The sequence below is a fragment of the Elgaria multicarinata genome, chromosome 11 (genome assembly GCF_023053635.1).
Source record: "Elgaria multicarinata webbii isolate HBS135686 ecotype San Diego chromosome 11, rElgMul1.1.pri, whole genome shotgun sequence".
NCBI classification, from domain to species: Eukaryota; Metazoa; Chordata; class Lepidosauria; order Squamata; family Anguidae; genus Elgaria; species Elgaria multicarinata.
The window spans coordinates 47305139-47319317 of NC_086181.1; the positions used below are offsets into that span (position 1 = coordinate 47305139).

The 14179-nt window shown below is 49.3% G+C and overlaps 1 protein-coding gene across 1 annotated transcript in view; it reads left to right on the forward strand.

Annotated features, from left to right (window-relative positions):
• The first annotated feature begins 6631 nt into the window (after positions 1-6631).
• Positions 6632-14179, forward strand: part of LOC134406936 (phosphatidylinositol 4,5-bisphosphate 3-kinase catalytic subunit alpha isoform-like) — a 31675-nt gene continuing 24127 nt past the window's right edge. Inside the window, exons 1-5 of the mRNA XM_063138623.1 lie at positions 6632-6740; positions 7304-7520; positions 10246-10505; positions 12789-12951; positions 13060-13269. Of these exons, the coding sequence (XP_062994693.1) occupies positions 10317-10505; positions 12789-12951; positions 13060-13269 (562 nt within the window). The 5' untranslated portion in view covers positions 6632-6740; positions 7304-7520; positions 10246-10316. The remainder of the gene's footprint in view (positions 6741-7303; positions 7521-10245; positions 10506-12788; positions 12952-13059; positions 13270-14179) is intronic.

Genomic DNA, 14179 nt, shown 5'->3' on the forward strand with positions numbered 1-14179 from the left:
TGAACCTACTGAATATCTAGCCATTAGGCAGGAGAAAGCTTGAGAAGAAGAACTGAGTTGTTAATAGCTTCACACCTCTTCTATGCTTTCACACTGCAGTCCTGCTAGACCACAGGTTTGGAACTGTATTTGCCTTTAACTGTCACTTAACAGCAGACAGAAAGTTCTGGAATCCAGATATGGCTTAGGTAGTCCTGGTGCCTGTATGTGAGCTGTATCTTGAATGATTTTCCAGTAAGTAACTGCTTATGTAATCTACTTTCATCGAATGATGAGGGGTTGATGAACCGTGATAAATCTTTCTCTGTCCATCACAGCCAGAAATCTTTAAATGAGAGTCCCTTGCTCGGGAAGGTGCAGTTTAAGAGGTGTCCCCAGTAACCTAGGAAGGGGGCAGAGATGCCTATTAAACCTAAGCATTCCACTTCAATTAAGCCAAACAAGTTTCTATCCCTCATCATTTCGGAGAACAGTTTTAGTGTTCCCCTATGCCCTTCCCTTTCCAACTTACTCCCTTCTTCCAGTCATTTCCTTGTCAAATTGTTCAAAAATGGCTTTCTTCAAAGCAGGTTAACTAAGTAACTAACTTAATTTGCATAATTTATTCAGAAGGTGTGGCTTTCCGGGTCACAGTTGGTCTTTCTTTTTGGGAGGTGGGGAGTGCAGATTACACAGTACACTGAGTATAATTAAGATTTCCCTGTAAACCTTCTCTATGGATTTGCTTATCAGTCATTTTCAGTTAAATTGGCTATGGCCTTGGAGTGCCTTTCATGGGCGTGCCTGCATTGTGGGATAGAAGCACACACATGGACAGGTCACTCCTTCTTCCTGGAATCTGTCTTCCTCTGAACTTTGCTTCCCCCTGGTCAGAGGTATCTGAAGGAGACCACCAGAGTCCTGACCAAAATGTTAGCTCTTTGGCAGCTTCCACCATCTATCCATCCATCCCTCTGTCTCAGCTGCCTCATGCCCTTGGAGGTTTCATCCAAGAGGCAGGGAGGGGAAGACACAAACCACAGCCCTGGGGAAAATGGCATCGGGCCCAAGGTCATCCAGACAGGGACACGGATAGAAAAAAAAAACATTTCCTGACTTCTGCGCATGCCACAGCCTATCAATAGGAAATTGGCATGCAGTTCGCCACTCATTTAATACATGACTGGGCACAATACTTTCGCCCAGGGTGTGAAGAGTTCCAAAGCAATTTCTCCCCAAAAGACACCAGTATTAGCTGTTTTCAAAATATTTAGTTAACAGGACATGCCTTTTAACGGTTTTTAATGCATTATTATTATTATTATTATTATTATTTATTTATATAGCGCCATCAATGTACATGGTGCTGTACAGAGTAAAACAATAAAATAGCAAGACCCTGCCGCATAGGCTTACATTCTAATAAAATCATAATAAAACAATAAGGAGGGGAAGGGAATGCACCAAACAGGCACAGGGGAGAGTAAAACTAACAGTATAAAAGTCAGAACAAAATCAAGTTTTAAAAGCTTTAGGAAAAAGAAAAGTTTTTAGCTGAGCTTTAAAAACTGCGATTGAACTTGTACTTCTCAAATGTTCTGGAAGAGCGTTCCAGGCATAAGGGGCAGCAGAAGAAAATGGACGAAGCCGAGCAAGGGAAGTAGAGACCCTTGGGCAGGCGAGAAACATGGCATCAGAGGAGCGAAGAGCACGAGCGGGGCATTGGCTTCCAAAGTGAATTGGAAGCCAATGAAGAGATTTCAGAAGTGGAGTAACATGGTCAGAGCGGCGAGCCAAGAAGATGATCTTAGCAGCAGAGTGGTGAACAGAAACCAATGAACTGATGTGAGAAGAAGGAAGGCCAGTGAGAAGAAGGTTGCAGTAGTCCAACCGAGAGATAACCAATGCATGAACAAGAGTCTTGGCAGAAGAGACAGACAAAAATGATTGAATCCTGGCAATATTATACAGGAAAAAACGACAGGATTTAGCTACTGCCTCAATATGAGGAATAAAGGAGAGCGAGGAATTAAATATAAAGCCCAGACTACGAGCTTCATTGACCGGAGTAAGTGTAACATCATTGACAGTAAGAGAGAATGAGAGATGAGGAGAAGGTTTAGGAGGAAAAACAAGCAATTCAGTCTTTGCCATATTAAGTTTCAAACGACGATGAAGCAACCAAGCTGAGATATCTGAAAGACATGCTGAGATACGATCGTGAACATCAGGAGAGAGATCCGGAGATGAGAGATATAATTGTGTATCATCGGCATACAGGTGATATTGGAGGCCATGAGATTGAATAAGATTACCCAAGGGCAACATGTATAAAGAAAACAACAACAGGCCAAGCACCGAGCCTTGCGGAACCCCTACTGAAAGGGGAAAAGAGGAAGACGAGCTGCCATTAGCCAACACGCTGAAAGAGCGACCCGCTAGATAGGAGGCAAACCAGTTATAGACAGAGCCACAAAATCCAAGGTCATGAAGGGAATCCAAAAGAAGATTGTGATCAACCGTGTCAAAGGCTGCAGTTAGATCAAGGAGAATAAGAACGGAATAAAGGCCTTTAGACTTGGCAATAAGAATGTATGTATGAATTTATGTATGTATGTTCTGAGTTTTAGAATTTTATTTGTTTATTTATTTATTACATTTCTATACCGCCCAATAGCCGGAACTCTCTGGGCGGTTCACAAAAATTAAAACCATTCAAAGTATAAAACTACAGTATAAAACCATAATGTAAAATACAATATAAAAGCTCAACCAGATAAAAACAGCAGCAATGCAAAATTACAAATTTAAAACACCAAGTTAAAATTTATTTCTATACTCATTTCTATCTCAATTTTAGAATTTCTGTAAACCGCCCAGAGAGCTCTAGCTATGGAAATGGTATATAAATGTAATAAATAAAATAAATAAATAAATAAATACTTCTGTTTATTTCCCACAACCTCATTTTACTGTGGAATTGTCTTGGATAAATTACTGGTGTTTGATTGGTAACACACACAGAGGATTTCAGATTTGGAAAAGGATAAAGCAGGCCAAGATATATTATATATATATATATATGAATGAGAGAAAAATACCAAATTGTTTGACATTCATGCAGCATTTTTGTGGGCTGAATCAGCGTTTGGCTTCAACGGCTCATGAATTCCAACTGATCCCCTAGTCTGATGTCAAGAAATACTCATATTTGTGGCTGGCTGGAATGAGTACAGCAGTTTTGGTGTTTCGTTTTTTTCATGTGGTGACACGGGTTTGCCAGAGCATAATCCTTTACAAGAGACGTTTAGACAGTGTTTAGACAATGTTTAGACAGACTTGCAATTCGTTTGTTCCTACCAACACCACCCCGCCCCCATTGTTGTACTGCTCTAACAGTCAGGAAGTTTTTCCTTATTTATTTATTTATTTATTTATTTATTTATTTATTACATTTTTATACCGCCCAATAGATGAAGCTCTCTAGGCGGTTTACAGAAATTCTAAAATTGAGGTAGAAATGGAATCTGGCTTCCTTTAACTTGAGCCCGTTATTCCGTGTCCTGCACTCTGGGAGGATCGAGAAGAGATCCTGGCCCTCCTCTGTGTGACCACCTTTTCAGTATTTGAAGAGTGCTCTCATGTCTCCCCTCAATCTTATCTTCTCCAGGCTAAACATGCCCAGTTCTTACAGTCTCTCTTCATAGGGCTTTGTTTCCAGACCCCTGAGCATCCTGGTTGCCCTCCTCTGAACACGCTCCAGCTTCTCTGCGTCCTTCTTGAAGTGTGGCGCCCAGATATCTGCAGGGATTCCCCTGTGTGCCACCCCCCTCCAAATGTATGCACATGCACACTTGGAACTTGGGGTAATACTTCATGGATCCTACAAAGTGGGCTGTAGTCCATGAATAATAAATTGGTTAGTCTTTAAGAATACACAAGAAGACTTCCTTGTTTTCACACTAATATACATCCATGCATGTGTCCCCCTTGCTCACCCTTCAAATCTTTCTCCCCTTCTACAGCCCTTTTAGTTCTGGAGGGCCTTTATTGAGTTAACGCTTCTCAAGAACATGAAGTACAATTGAGGTTGAGCGACAGTGACTTGCCCAAGGGCTGACAATATATCAACTCTTTACTAGATTTTAAGAAGAGCCTTGTTGGATAATACCAACGGCCTATCATGTTTCCCACAGTGGGAAGCCCACAAGCAGGACATGAGGGGTGACCGCGTTACGCCAGTTTTAAAATGTCTTCACTGGCAGCTGATTAGTTTCCGTGCGAAGTATAAAGTGTTGGTAATCACCTTGGTTGGGGTCCAGGCTCCCTGCGGGATCGCCTTCTCCCAGACAATCCGCCCCACACACTCAGGTCCTCTGGGAAGGGTTGACTCCAGTCAGCAAGAACTAGATTGACAACTGTTACCCAGAGGACCGTCTCTTCTGCTGCTCCCAGACTGTGGAATGGCCTGCCGGAGGAGATTCGTCAACTTAACAGTCCTTTAGCATTCAAGAAAGCTATAAAGACCGATCTCTTCCGGCAGACCTGTCCAGTGGAATTTTAGGATGTGTTTAGGATGTTTTTTAGGAAGTTTTAACAATGTTTTTAATCAATATTTTATACTTATTGTTGTTCTTGGTCAGGATGGAGAGGCAGGTAAGAAATATTATTGGACCCTCGCCCCCCCGGCCCTGGGACACCGAGGCATCCTGCCTCCGAAGCTGGACAGAGGCAATACATAGCCATTACGACTGTTAGCTATTGATGATAGCTTCACCCTCCATAACCCCCCTTTTAAAGTCCTCGAAGTTGGTGGCTGCCACCACCTCTTCTGCCAGCAAATTCCACAGTTTCACACTGTTGTGTGAGGAAGTCCTGCCTTTTGTCTGTCCTGGATCTCCCACTATTCAACTTCATGGGATAAATAATGACCCCCTTGGATTCTAGTTTTGAGAGAGGGACAGACCCCACCCCCTCTCTCCATAACTTGCTTTGTTTTACTTGCCTCCCCCCCCCTAAACTTATTATATATCCTGTTTCAATCCTGCTCTTTCTCCAAGGAGCTCTGATTTCCCGCTCCATCACATTGCATCCTCACAACCAACCCTAAGAGGTAGGTTAGGCTCAGGGCCGGTGCTACCATAGAGGCCACTCAGGTGGCCACCTAGAGCGCCAAGCTAAGAGGGGTGCCAGGCACAGCGCAGCACTCGCCGGCCCGGCCCGAGGATTCAGCTGGGCCTGTGCGGGTGAGATGGCACCCCGCGCCCACTCAGCCGAAGCGAAGCCAGGGACGCTGGGGTGGGGCGGCTCCATGTTCGGACTTCTGGAACGCGCCCAGAAGAGAGAGCGAAAGAGAATGTATGGGTGCATGGGGCCTTTGAGTAGTGAATGCATGTGTTCATGCGTGTGTTTGTTTGGAGCGAGTGATGCTGAGTGTGTGTGCGCGCTCGTGTGAGAGTTGGGGGGGGCGATGATTTGGAGGTGATATTCCTATTAAATAATGCATTTTAGACCCATAATGGTTGGCTATAATTGGCATGACATATTTCTTGCACTTTAAAATAAATTTAGCCACTTCAAGTTTTGTGCTTCTTATTTTTTCCAGGAAACATATGTCCTTAAAAATCAAAGTTGGCATTTTTGGGTGGGGGTGGGGGGTGAAAGTAGCTTACCTTGCCTAGGGCGCAAAATAGTCTGGCACAGGCCCTGGTTAGGCTGAGAGAGAAAGCTGAATTCAGCCGACACGCTAATCAACTGGGGGGGGGGGCGGCAAAAGGGAACAGAATGGGAAACAACCATTGCTTAGCGTGGTCCTCCGAACTCAGCCAATGGCTTGGCCCCAGCTTCACGGGGGACGGAGGGGGGGGGCTGAGTGGCGATTTGACCCTGCCTGGGTCTCTCCAGCCGTAGCCTTCCCCCAGCCGTGCACCCTCCAGATGTGTTGGACTACCATCACGCACATAGCCCGTACGGCTAGCTGCGCGTGATGGGAATTGTAGCCCAGCAGATCTGCAAGGGGGCGGGTTGGGGGGACGGGGGAGGCTTTCCTGCCCCAGATCGCAGGGCCCATTCCCCAGGAGGGTCTTTCCGGCCTGTGCTGCGTTACACCGAGCTCTCTAATTAGGGTCTCCGAAAAGTGGCTGCAGCCGCAGCAGCAGGGACCCAACTCCTCCCGGCCACCCTCTTTTGTGCCCGCGTCTGTATCAATTTGCGCAAGCGGCGATGAGTCCAGAGCTGCTCTTTTTCCCTCTCGCTCGCTCTGCTTTCTCTAAGGGAGAGGATGAAAGAGAAAACATTGCAGCAACATCCTCCCCTCCTCCCCCTCCCCACCGCCACTGCACCCCCCCTCTCCATTTCTAAAGAAAAAAGTGTCCCTCCTGATTGGCACGGGGAAGACCTGACGGGGTGGGGTGGGGGTGAGAGGCTGTACCTTCGCTGGGGAGAGGCTGCTTTAATTCGGGTGGTGTTGCAGGAAAAGACACCGATTTCTCTCCCTCTCTCTCCCTCTCCCCTCCCAGCTGTGAGAAACGCCGGATCCAACGGAAATCCGTGCTTTCCCATGCCGGATACACCACTCGCAAAAGCTCTCTCTAGCTGCTGGAAAAGGGGAGGAGGGAGAAAGAGAGGGATGGGATCTGCTGGTAGCGGGTGGGAGAAGGATCCTTCGAGGCGGGGAGGCGGGAGAGGCGAGGAAGGGATCCTGCGTCCCGCGAGCCGAGCCTGAAGCCTCTCTGCTGGCCTGGTTCAGCCTCCGGAGACATGTAAGTAGCCTCCTTTTGTTACAAAATCCCTTTCCAGCCGTGTGCGGAGGGAGGCAGATAATCCAGCCAAGTTCCATGCCGAGTGGCGTTGGGAAGCCGGGGGGGGGGGGGGAGACTGTAGGGTATTTTTTTTTTTATGGGGCTAGTAGTTGTCACTTGAGGCATCGCTCCTTTGGGAACTCTGCCTGGCTGGAGAAGGAAGCTCGCCCCCCACCCCCGGCCATAACTAGGGTAGAGAGAACATTCTTTCTGGGCAAAGCATTTGCAAAGCAAACATCACATCCATCCATAACAGCAGCCCCCCCCCCCAATTTGCCTATATTCCACATGCAGAACTGTTACCCTGGGTTTAGGGGAGCCATGGCGGGGGTGTGTGTGATGGGGGGCAGCTGTCTGCTTTCTTAAAAAGATGTTTCCGATGCATAGCTAGACGTTTTGGATAGGGGCAGACATTCTACCTCTCCCCCACCCCCCCCACAACAGCCTCCCTTTTTCCGCCTTCCCCCATTGCAGTCTCTTTAAATATTAATTAATTTTTTATTTATTGCTTTATTTTGCAACAGTTTTTGACTGCAGAAAGAGAAAAAATGGTCGGTTGGCATAGAAGAGAGACAGCTCTGAGGCACGGCGGCACGGTGGTCAGGAGCCCTGTGACGCATTCCTGAGGAAACCGTGGGATCTAGCCCGCAGCTCCAGCCTCGCCCCCCCCTCAAGACACACAAAAAAGCAACCACGCACACGCACAAAAGCCTCCTCTGATTTCTCATCCCTGGTTCTAGAGTAAGCTGCTTTGGGGAAGTGGGGGTGGGAGAATGCCTGCCTGCCTGCCTAGCTGGTATCCCTAGAAGGGATGCAGTTAAAAGAGACACCGCCAACATCTGTGGATCAAAAAGGGGGGTTGATGGCTAATGTAAACTGAGATGTCTTCTTGAGGGCAGGATGTCAGGCTCTGGCCGTGAAGCTGAATTAGCAGACGTGCTTGCATGAAGCTGGACCGTGTAGAATGTTTCCTGTTTTCACTGCACCCCAAAGAGGTGTTTTGGACCATGTAAGGCACCCTTCCTTGATGTGTTGGGATGGAACTCTCACCATTCCCTCAGCCAGTATAATTGCCCAATGTCCTCCCATAAGGGGTCACTACAGGAAATGCCAGGCACCTGGCTTGCATAACTATGACTACAAGATGTATTTATTTATTTATTACATTTATATATCGGCTCATAGCTGAAGCTCTCTGGGCGGTTTACAAAAACCGCCCAGGTATATACATACCTCTGGGTAGCTGTTTGTCCCACCACAGCCTCTCACGTCCATGGAGAATGTCCCCTACTGGGCATGTTTAGCCTGGAGAAGAGAAGATTGAGGGGAGACATGATAGCACTCTTCAAATACTTAAAAGGTTGTCACACAAAGAAGGGCCAGGATCACTTCTCGATCCTCCCAGAGTGCAGGACACGGAATAACGGGCTCAAGTTAAAGGAAGCCAGATTCCATCTGGACATCAGGAAAAACTTCCTGACTGTTAGAGCAGTACGACAATGGAACCAGTGACCTAGGGAGGTTGTGGGCTCTCCCACACTAGAGGCCTTCAAGAAGCAGCTGGACAACCCTCTGTCAGGGATGCTTTAGGGTGGATTCCTGCATTGAGCAGGGGGTTGGACTCGATGGCCTTGTAGGCCCCTTCCAACTCTGCTATTCTATGATTCTATTTCTGTGTCCCATTCAGCTAGGAGTGAGGTTGTCCTCATTAGCTGCCTCGCAACTAGGAAAATACTTTTTTTCGTCAGGGAGATTCACCAAAGTCCTGGCCTGAGCACGTTACCTCTTTTTGGAAGCTTATTCTGGCAGCCAGGGGCTGAATCTTTTCAGAGTCTACTCTAATTTGGCTTTATTTAAACATGCATTTTAAAATTGTAATCCTCCCCAGGGTAGGCTTGTTTGTAATGAAACACTTCTGAAATATTACCTTGCTAGAAGTTTGATACTGCAATTCTGAATCGGGGCATAAGAGCATAAATAAGAAAAGCGCTGCTGGATGGGACCAAGGGCCCATCGAATCCAGAGATGCTGTTCCCAACAGATGTCTCCAGGTTTGGAAGGCAGCAGCATTCTCCCAAGAGGCCGCCCCAGCAAGTGGCAGGCAGAGACGTAGGCGGCCTGTTGGCCCTGAAGGTCGCGTTTCTCCGTGGCAGCCTCTAGACCTCTACCCACTGCTTGAACTCGTCTGAGAGCCTTTTTAAAGCTATCAAAGCCATTCTTCCCTAATCTGGTGCCTTCCAGATGTGTTGGCAGTACAACTCCCAGCATGGTTGGGGGATGCTGGGTGTTGTAGTACAAACATCTCTGGAGGGCACCGGGTTTGGGAAGGCTGATCTGACCCATTGGCTGTTACCAAACCCCGGGGGGTAGCAAATCCCATCATTTGGGCTGTGCATGGCATGAAGAAGGACTTTCTCTCGTCTGTCTTGACTCTCCTGCCCATCCGTTTTATTGCTTGACCTCACATTCCAGCATCATGGGAGAAGGAGCAACAATTACAACAAAAATACCAACAGTCCAGGCTCCTAGGACTTAAGAGCTGAGACTTTCCTCCGGACAAGTCTCTGAGGGAGCATCTACACCAAGCAGGATATTCCACTATGAAAGTGGTATTTAAAAGGCAGGAGCCACACAATGGCTTTATAGTGGTAATGAAGTGCACTGACAACTGTTGGGACCCATGACGGATCATGGGTCCCAACAGGCTATAACACTCTGAAAGTGGCATGAAAGCAGCATATGGTCTGTGTCAATGGGTCCCAACAGTTGTCAGTGCACTTATATACCACTATAAAGCCGTCGTGTGGCTCCTGCCTTTTAAATACCACTTTCATACCACTTTCATAGTGGAATATTTGCTTGGTTTAGATAAGACCTGAGGCAGACGGACCCTCTTTTATCCCAGGACAAGAAAATTAACTTCCTTTGGCTCCACCCCACCATTGCTGCCTCATAGGGTTTTAGAGGAGCCGAAACGGGACTGCCATTTGAGCCAGCAATGGTGAATCTGCCAGAAGACGATCCCTCTCAATGCGGCAGCTTGGGCAGCAATTGACACAACGTCCTCTTTCCTGCTTGCTCTGTGTTTATATACTCTTGGGTGGCCAATAGGTGGTGGTGGTGGTGGAGGAGGAGATGGTGGTGGGAGGGGCCTGGGAAGCCCAGCCTTTGGGGGTGGGGGGAGTGGGCCTGCGGGGCTCAGGTGTGTGTGGTCTGAGACCTGGCCTCTGCCCTGGGCAGGGATCCAGGGTAGGCATGCTGGGGGCCCGGATCCCAGCCGGGGCCCACTGACCTGCTCTTTCTCTTCACCGTAGCAGCCTGGCTCCCTGCCTGTCAAGCAACCCAGTGATAAGAAAGAGAAGGGTGCGCAAGAGCCACTGGACGAGAAAGTAGGCTCACGGAGGCAGGGGGGTCTTGCCCACGGGCCCTTCGAAACCCCTGACCCCCTCTCTCTCCCTCTCTCCAGGTGCACAAGATGCTTTAGCTTCTTGAAACATCTCTAGCAACGTGCTGAAGTCTTCCCGCCCCGTCGCCGCCATGCCGCCCCGGCCCTCATCCGGGGAGCTGTGGGGGCTCCACCTCATGCCCCCGCGGATCATGGTGGATTGCTGCCTCCCCAACGGCATGATCGTCACCCTTGAGTGCCTCCGGGAAGCCACCCTCCTGGGCATCAAGCACGACCTTTTCAAGGAGGCCAGGAAGTACCCGCTCTTCCACCTGCTCCAGGTGAGCAGAAGTAGGGACAGGACGCGTGCACACACAGACACACACCATGGGGGCTGGGAAGCAGAAGGGATGCGTGGATTCGTGGTACGCGTGTGGCCTCTAGTGTGTCAAAGCAAGGGAGGTGAGGAGCCGGGGCACCGGGGCTCTCAGGAAGATACAGCTGTTATCACCTTACTGGATTAGACCAATGCTTCATCTAGTCCAGTCTAGGCTTCTAGGGAGCCCACAAGCAGGCCACGGAGGGCGTGTCGTTTGCCTGCCCCAGCACCCAGCCACCCACCCCAGTAGCTCCGGAGCGTTCAGGGGCCGCATTGGCTACCTCCCCACTGCCACCAGAAATGGCTGCATCACTGGAATCCCAGCAGAAGCGAGGCTGTCCGCTGGGAGCTCTGTTCTTCCGGGAAACGAGGAGAACCCTCTCCACATGTCTTGTTTGCCAGCAGAACGGAGCTACGATTCCCGAGCTGTGGCGGGAGCAGTGACCGGGTGGGGGCCGCACAAATAGCTGTGGGGTGGGCCACATGCTGCCCACATATTGATTTAGAGGTAGACTGCCTCTGAACCTAGAGGTTCCATTAGCTATCATGAGCTCATAGTCACCCATAGACTATAATCCTCCTCCCTTAATTTGTCTAGTCCTCATTAAAGCTAATTTCCCCAGTTCCAGAAGTCTCTAAAGGAGCCGCTGCTGCTGCTGGAGCAGTGATTCCTTCAGACGGAGATCTTCTTTAGGAGCTGGTGACGCCACGCCTTCCGGGCTCTCCGCTGAGCTGTGATCCAGGCAGGTGCTTACATGGGCTTTCCCCTCCTCCTGAGTAGTCTCATGAGCAGCTAGCCGGGCACTTCACCGGCTACCATTTGGCTCCCCTCTCCCTGAACTCTTTCATTTGTCGGAACTCTTAAACTTTAATAATAATAATAATAATAATAATAATAATAATAATAATAATAATAATAATAATAATACATTTATTACTCACCTCTCCCTCTGGATTGAGGCAGAGAAGAACATCAAATACAATATAATACAATACATAAAACCAGTTAAAACAACATATAAAACCAAAACAATATTAAAATAACAATCATAGCATCTTAAAATTCTTAGCTTTATAATTCTTACGTTTAAAATTCAGCTGGGTAGGCCTGCCGGAAGAGTTTGCCTGATCTCCTCGTCCGTCCTGCCTCCCTTTCCTCCTTTTTGTGCCATGTCTTTTATATTGTTTGATGCTGACCCTATGCAAGCTACTCTGGGGTCCTTTTTAGCAGAGGGTTGGGGTAAAAATGCTTTCAATAAATATAACGAATGGGTCAGGGACTTAGTGAGTCACAGCAGGCATCCCAGGAGCCTGGGTTTTGTGGGTGGGAACAGAGGAAGCTGCATCATGCTGCATCATGTCTAAATCGCCCATCTAGCCCAGTAGTGTCAACACGGACTGGCAGCAGCCATGACCCTCTCCATGACTGAGGCATTGGTAACCTCAAGATTGGATTACTGCAACGCGCTCTGTGTGGGGCTGCCCTTGAAGCTGCTCCGGAAGCTGGAGCTAGTGCAGAATGCTGCAGCTCGGCTGTTGTCTGGAGCTGCCCCTTTCCAGCATGGAACTCCTCTGCTGAGGGAACTGCACTGGCTGCCTATTCGCTACCGGGCCAGGTTGAAGGTTCTGGTACTTGTGTACAAAGCCCTAAACAACTTGGGACCAGGATATCTGAGAGAGCGCCTTCTCCCTTACCAACCTGCCCGGTCACTGAGGTCATCCGAGGGCCTGCTCCTGGTGGTTCCACCTAGATCCATCCTCCAATTGGAGTCCACCAGGGGAAGAGCCTTCAGCGTGGTGGCCCCCCTCCTGTGGAACTCCCTGCCTCTGGAGGTCAGCCAGGCACCAACCTTTTACTCTTTTTGGTGCCGCCTGAAAACATATTTATTCCAAGAAGCCTTTCCTTAATATGCAGCCTTGAATCTCTGTTTTTGCTTCTTTTAAATTTTGTTTTAACTGTTTTATTCTGTTTTTATTTTCATTTTATCTTGTACACCGCTCCGAATTTTTTCAGTGGGGAGCGGTATAGAAATATTCCAAATAAATAAATAAAATGACTCTCCAGGGCTTCAGGCAGGATTGTTTCCTCGTCCTACCTGGAGAGGCTGCTGGGGGCTGAACTCCTGAACAGCCCCTGAGCTCCAACATCACCCCACTGAGTGATGGTGGGGAAGAGAGATCTCTTGGTGGGGCAAAGCCAGTAGCTCCAATTTCTTTCTTTGTGACCCCCGCCCCCCACCCCCAGGAGGAATCTTCCTATATCTTTGTGGGAGTGACGCAAGAAGCCGAACGGGAGGAATTCTTCGACGAGTCCCGCCGCCTTTGTGACCTGCGCCTCTTCCAACCCATCCTGAAGGTCATTGAGCCAGTGGGCAACCGGGAAGAGAAGATCCTCAACCGCGAGATCGGTGAGGCCGGGGCCGGGGCCAGGCTGGCTTGGGGGTTGTGGAAACGGGGGCCGCGGCCGACGGGCCCTTTGCCCAGCGGGGCCCTGCATCTCTCCCCTTTGCACCCAGGCTTCGCCATCGGGATGCCCATTTGTGAATTTGAACTGGTCAAGGACCCCGAGGTGCAGGAATTCCGGCGGAACATCCTGTCGGTTTGCCGTGAAGCCGTGGAGACGCGGGGGGCTGCGGGACCCCAAAGTCAGGCTTTGTATGTCTATCCCCCCAATGTGGAATCCAGCCCAGAGTTACCCAAACATGTATACAGCAAACTAGACAAAGGTAAGCTGAAGGTTGGGGGTGGTGTTACGGGGGGGGGGCACAGAGCAGAGATTTCACCTGTATGTAGGTCGGGTGTGGAGACAGCGATACTTGCGAGGGGTTGTCGCGTTGTGCTTTTCTTTTAAATCTAAGGCTTGGCTATGGAAAATGGGGAATGTGAGACTGGAGGAAAGATACGGGAAGCTCTCCTTAAACGGACCCTGATTGCGTGATTTTCTCTGTAGCTTTGCTACAAAGACGGGTTTATTTTGTATTGGTGTGACGAAACCGTTTCAAGCCCTTCTGACATGTGCCATGTGTCTGAGCCAAATGGCTACAAACGTCCGTGGCCAATGAGAAGTGGGGCGCAGCCACGGCCCAGAGCGTGGGAGGGTAGAGCCAGGAAGTGGCTCGTTCCGACCTCACTGCATCCACGAGGCCGTAGGGAAGCGGCGTTCTCTCACCCTTTGCTCCTCTTCCCCTGCCCCTGTTTCCACGACATGCAATACAGAGCGTCACCATGCAGGCAAACTGGGTTGCCCTGAGTCACTGGGAGACTGCTGAGAGAAAGGCAGCGAGGAGGGGGGCGTGAGGCATGGAGCCGCTGGGTAGTTTGTGGCTCAAGTGCCCCCCCGCCCTAGCTAGAAGGACCGCGGGGGTTGCAACTGATTTCAAACGAGAAGCAAATTACAAAACCCACAAGGGTTGCTATGTGTTCATCTGCTGCAGCAGCAAAACAGCAACAAGAGAGTCTTATGGCACCTTAAAGGCTCGCCTGTTTATTCTGGCAGAAGCTTTTATAGAATCGTAGAATCATAGAGTCGGAAGGGCCCTCTAAGGCCATCGAGTCCAACCCCCTGCTCAATGCGGGAATCCACCTTAAAGCATCCCTGACAGGTGGTTGTCCAGCTGCCTCTTGAAGGCCTCTCCC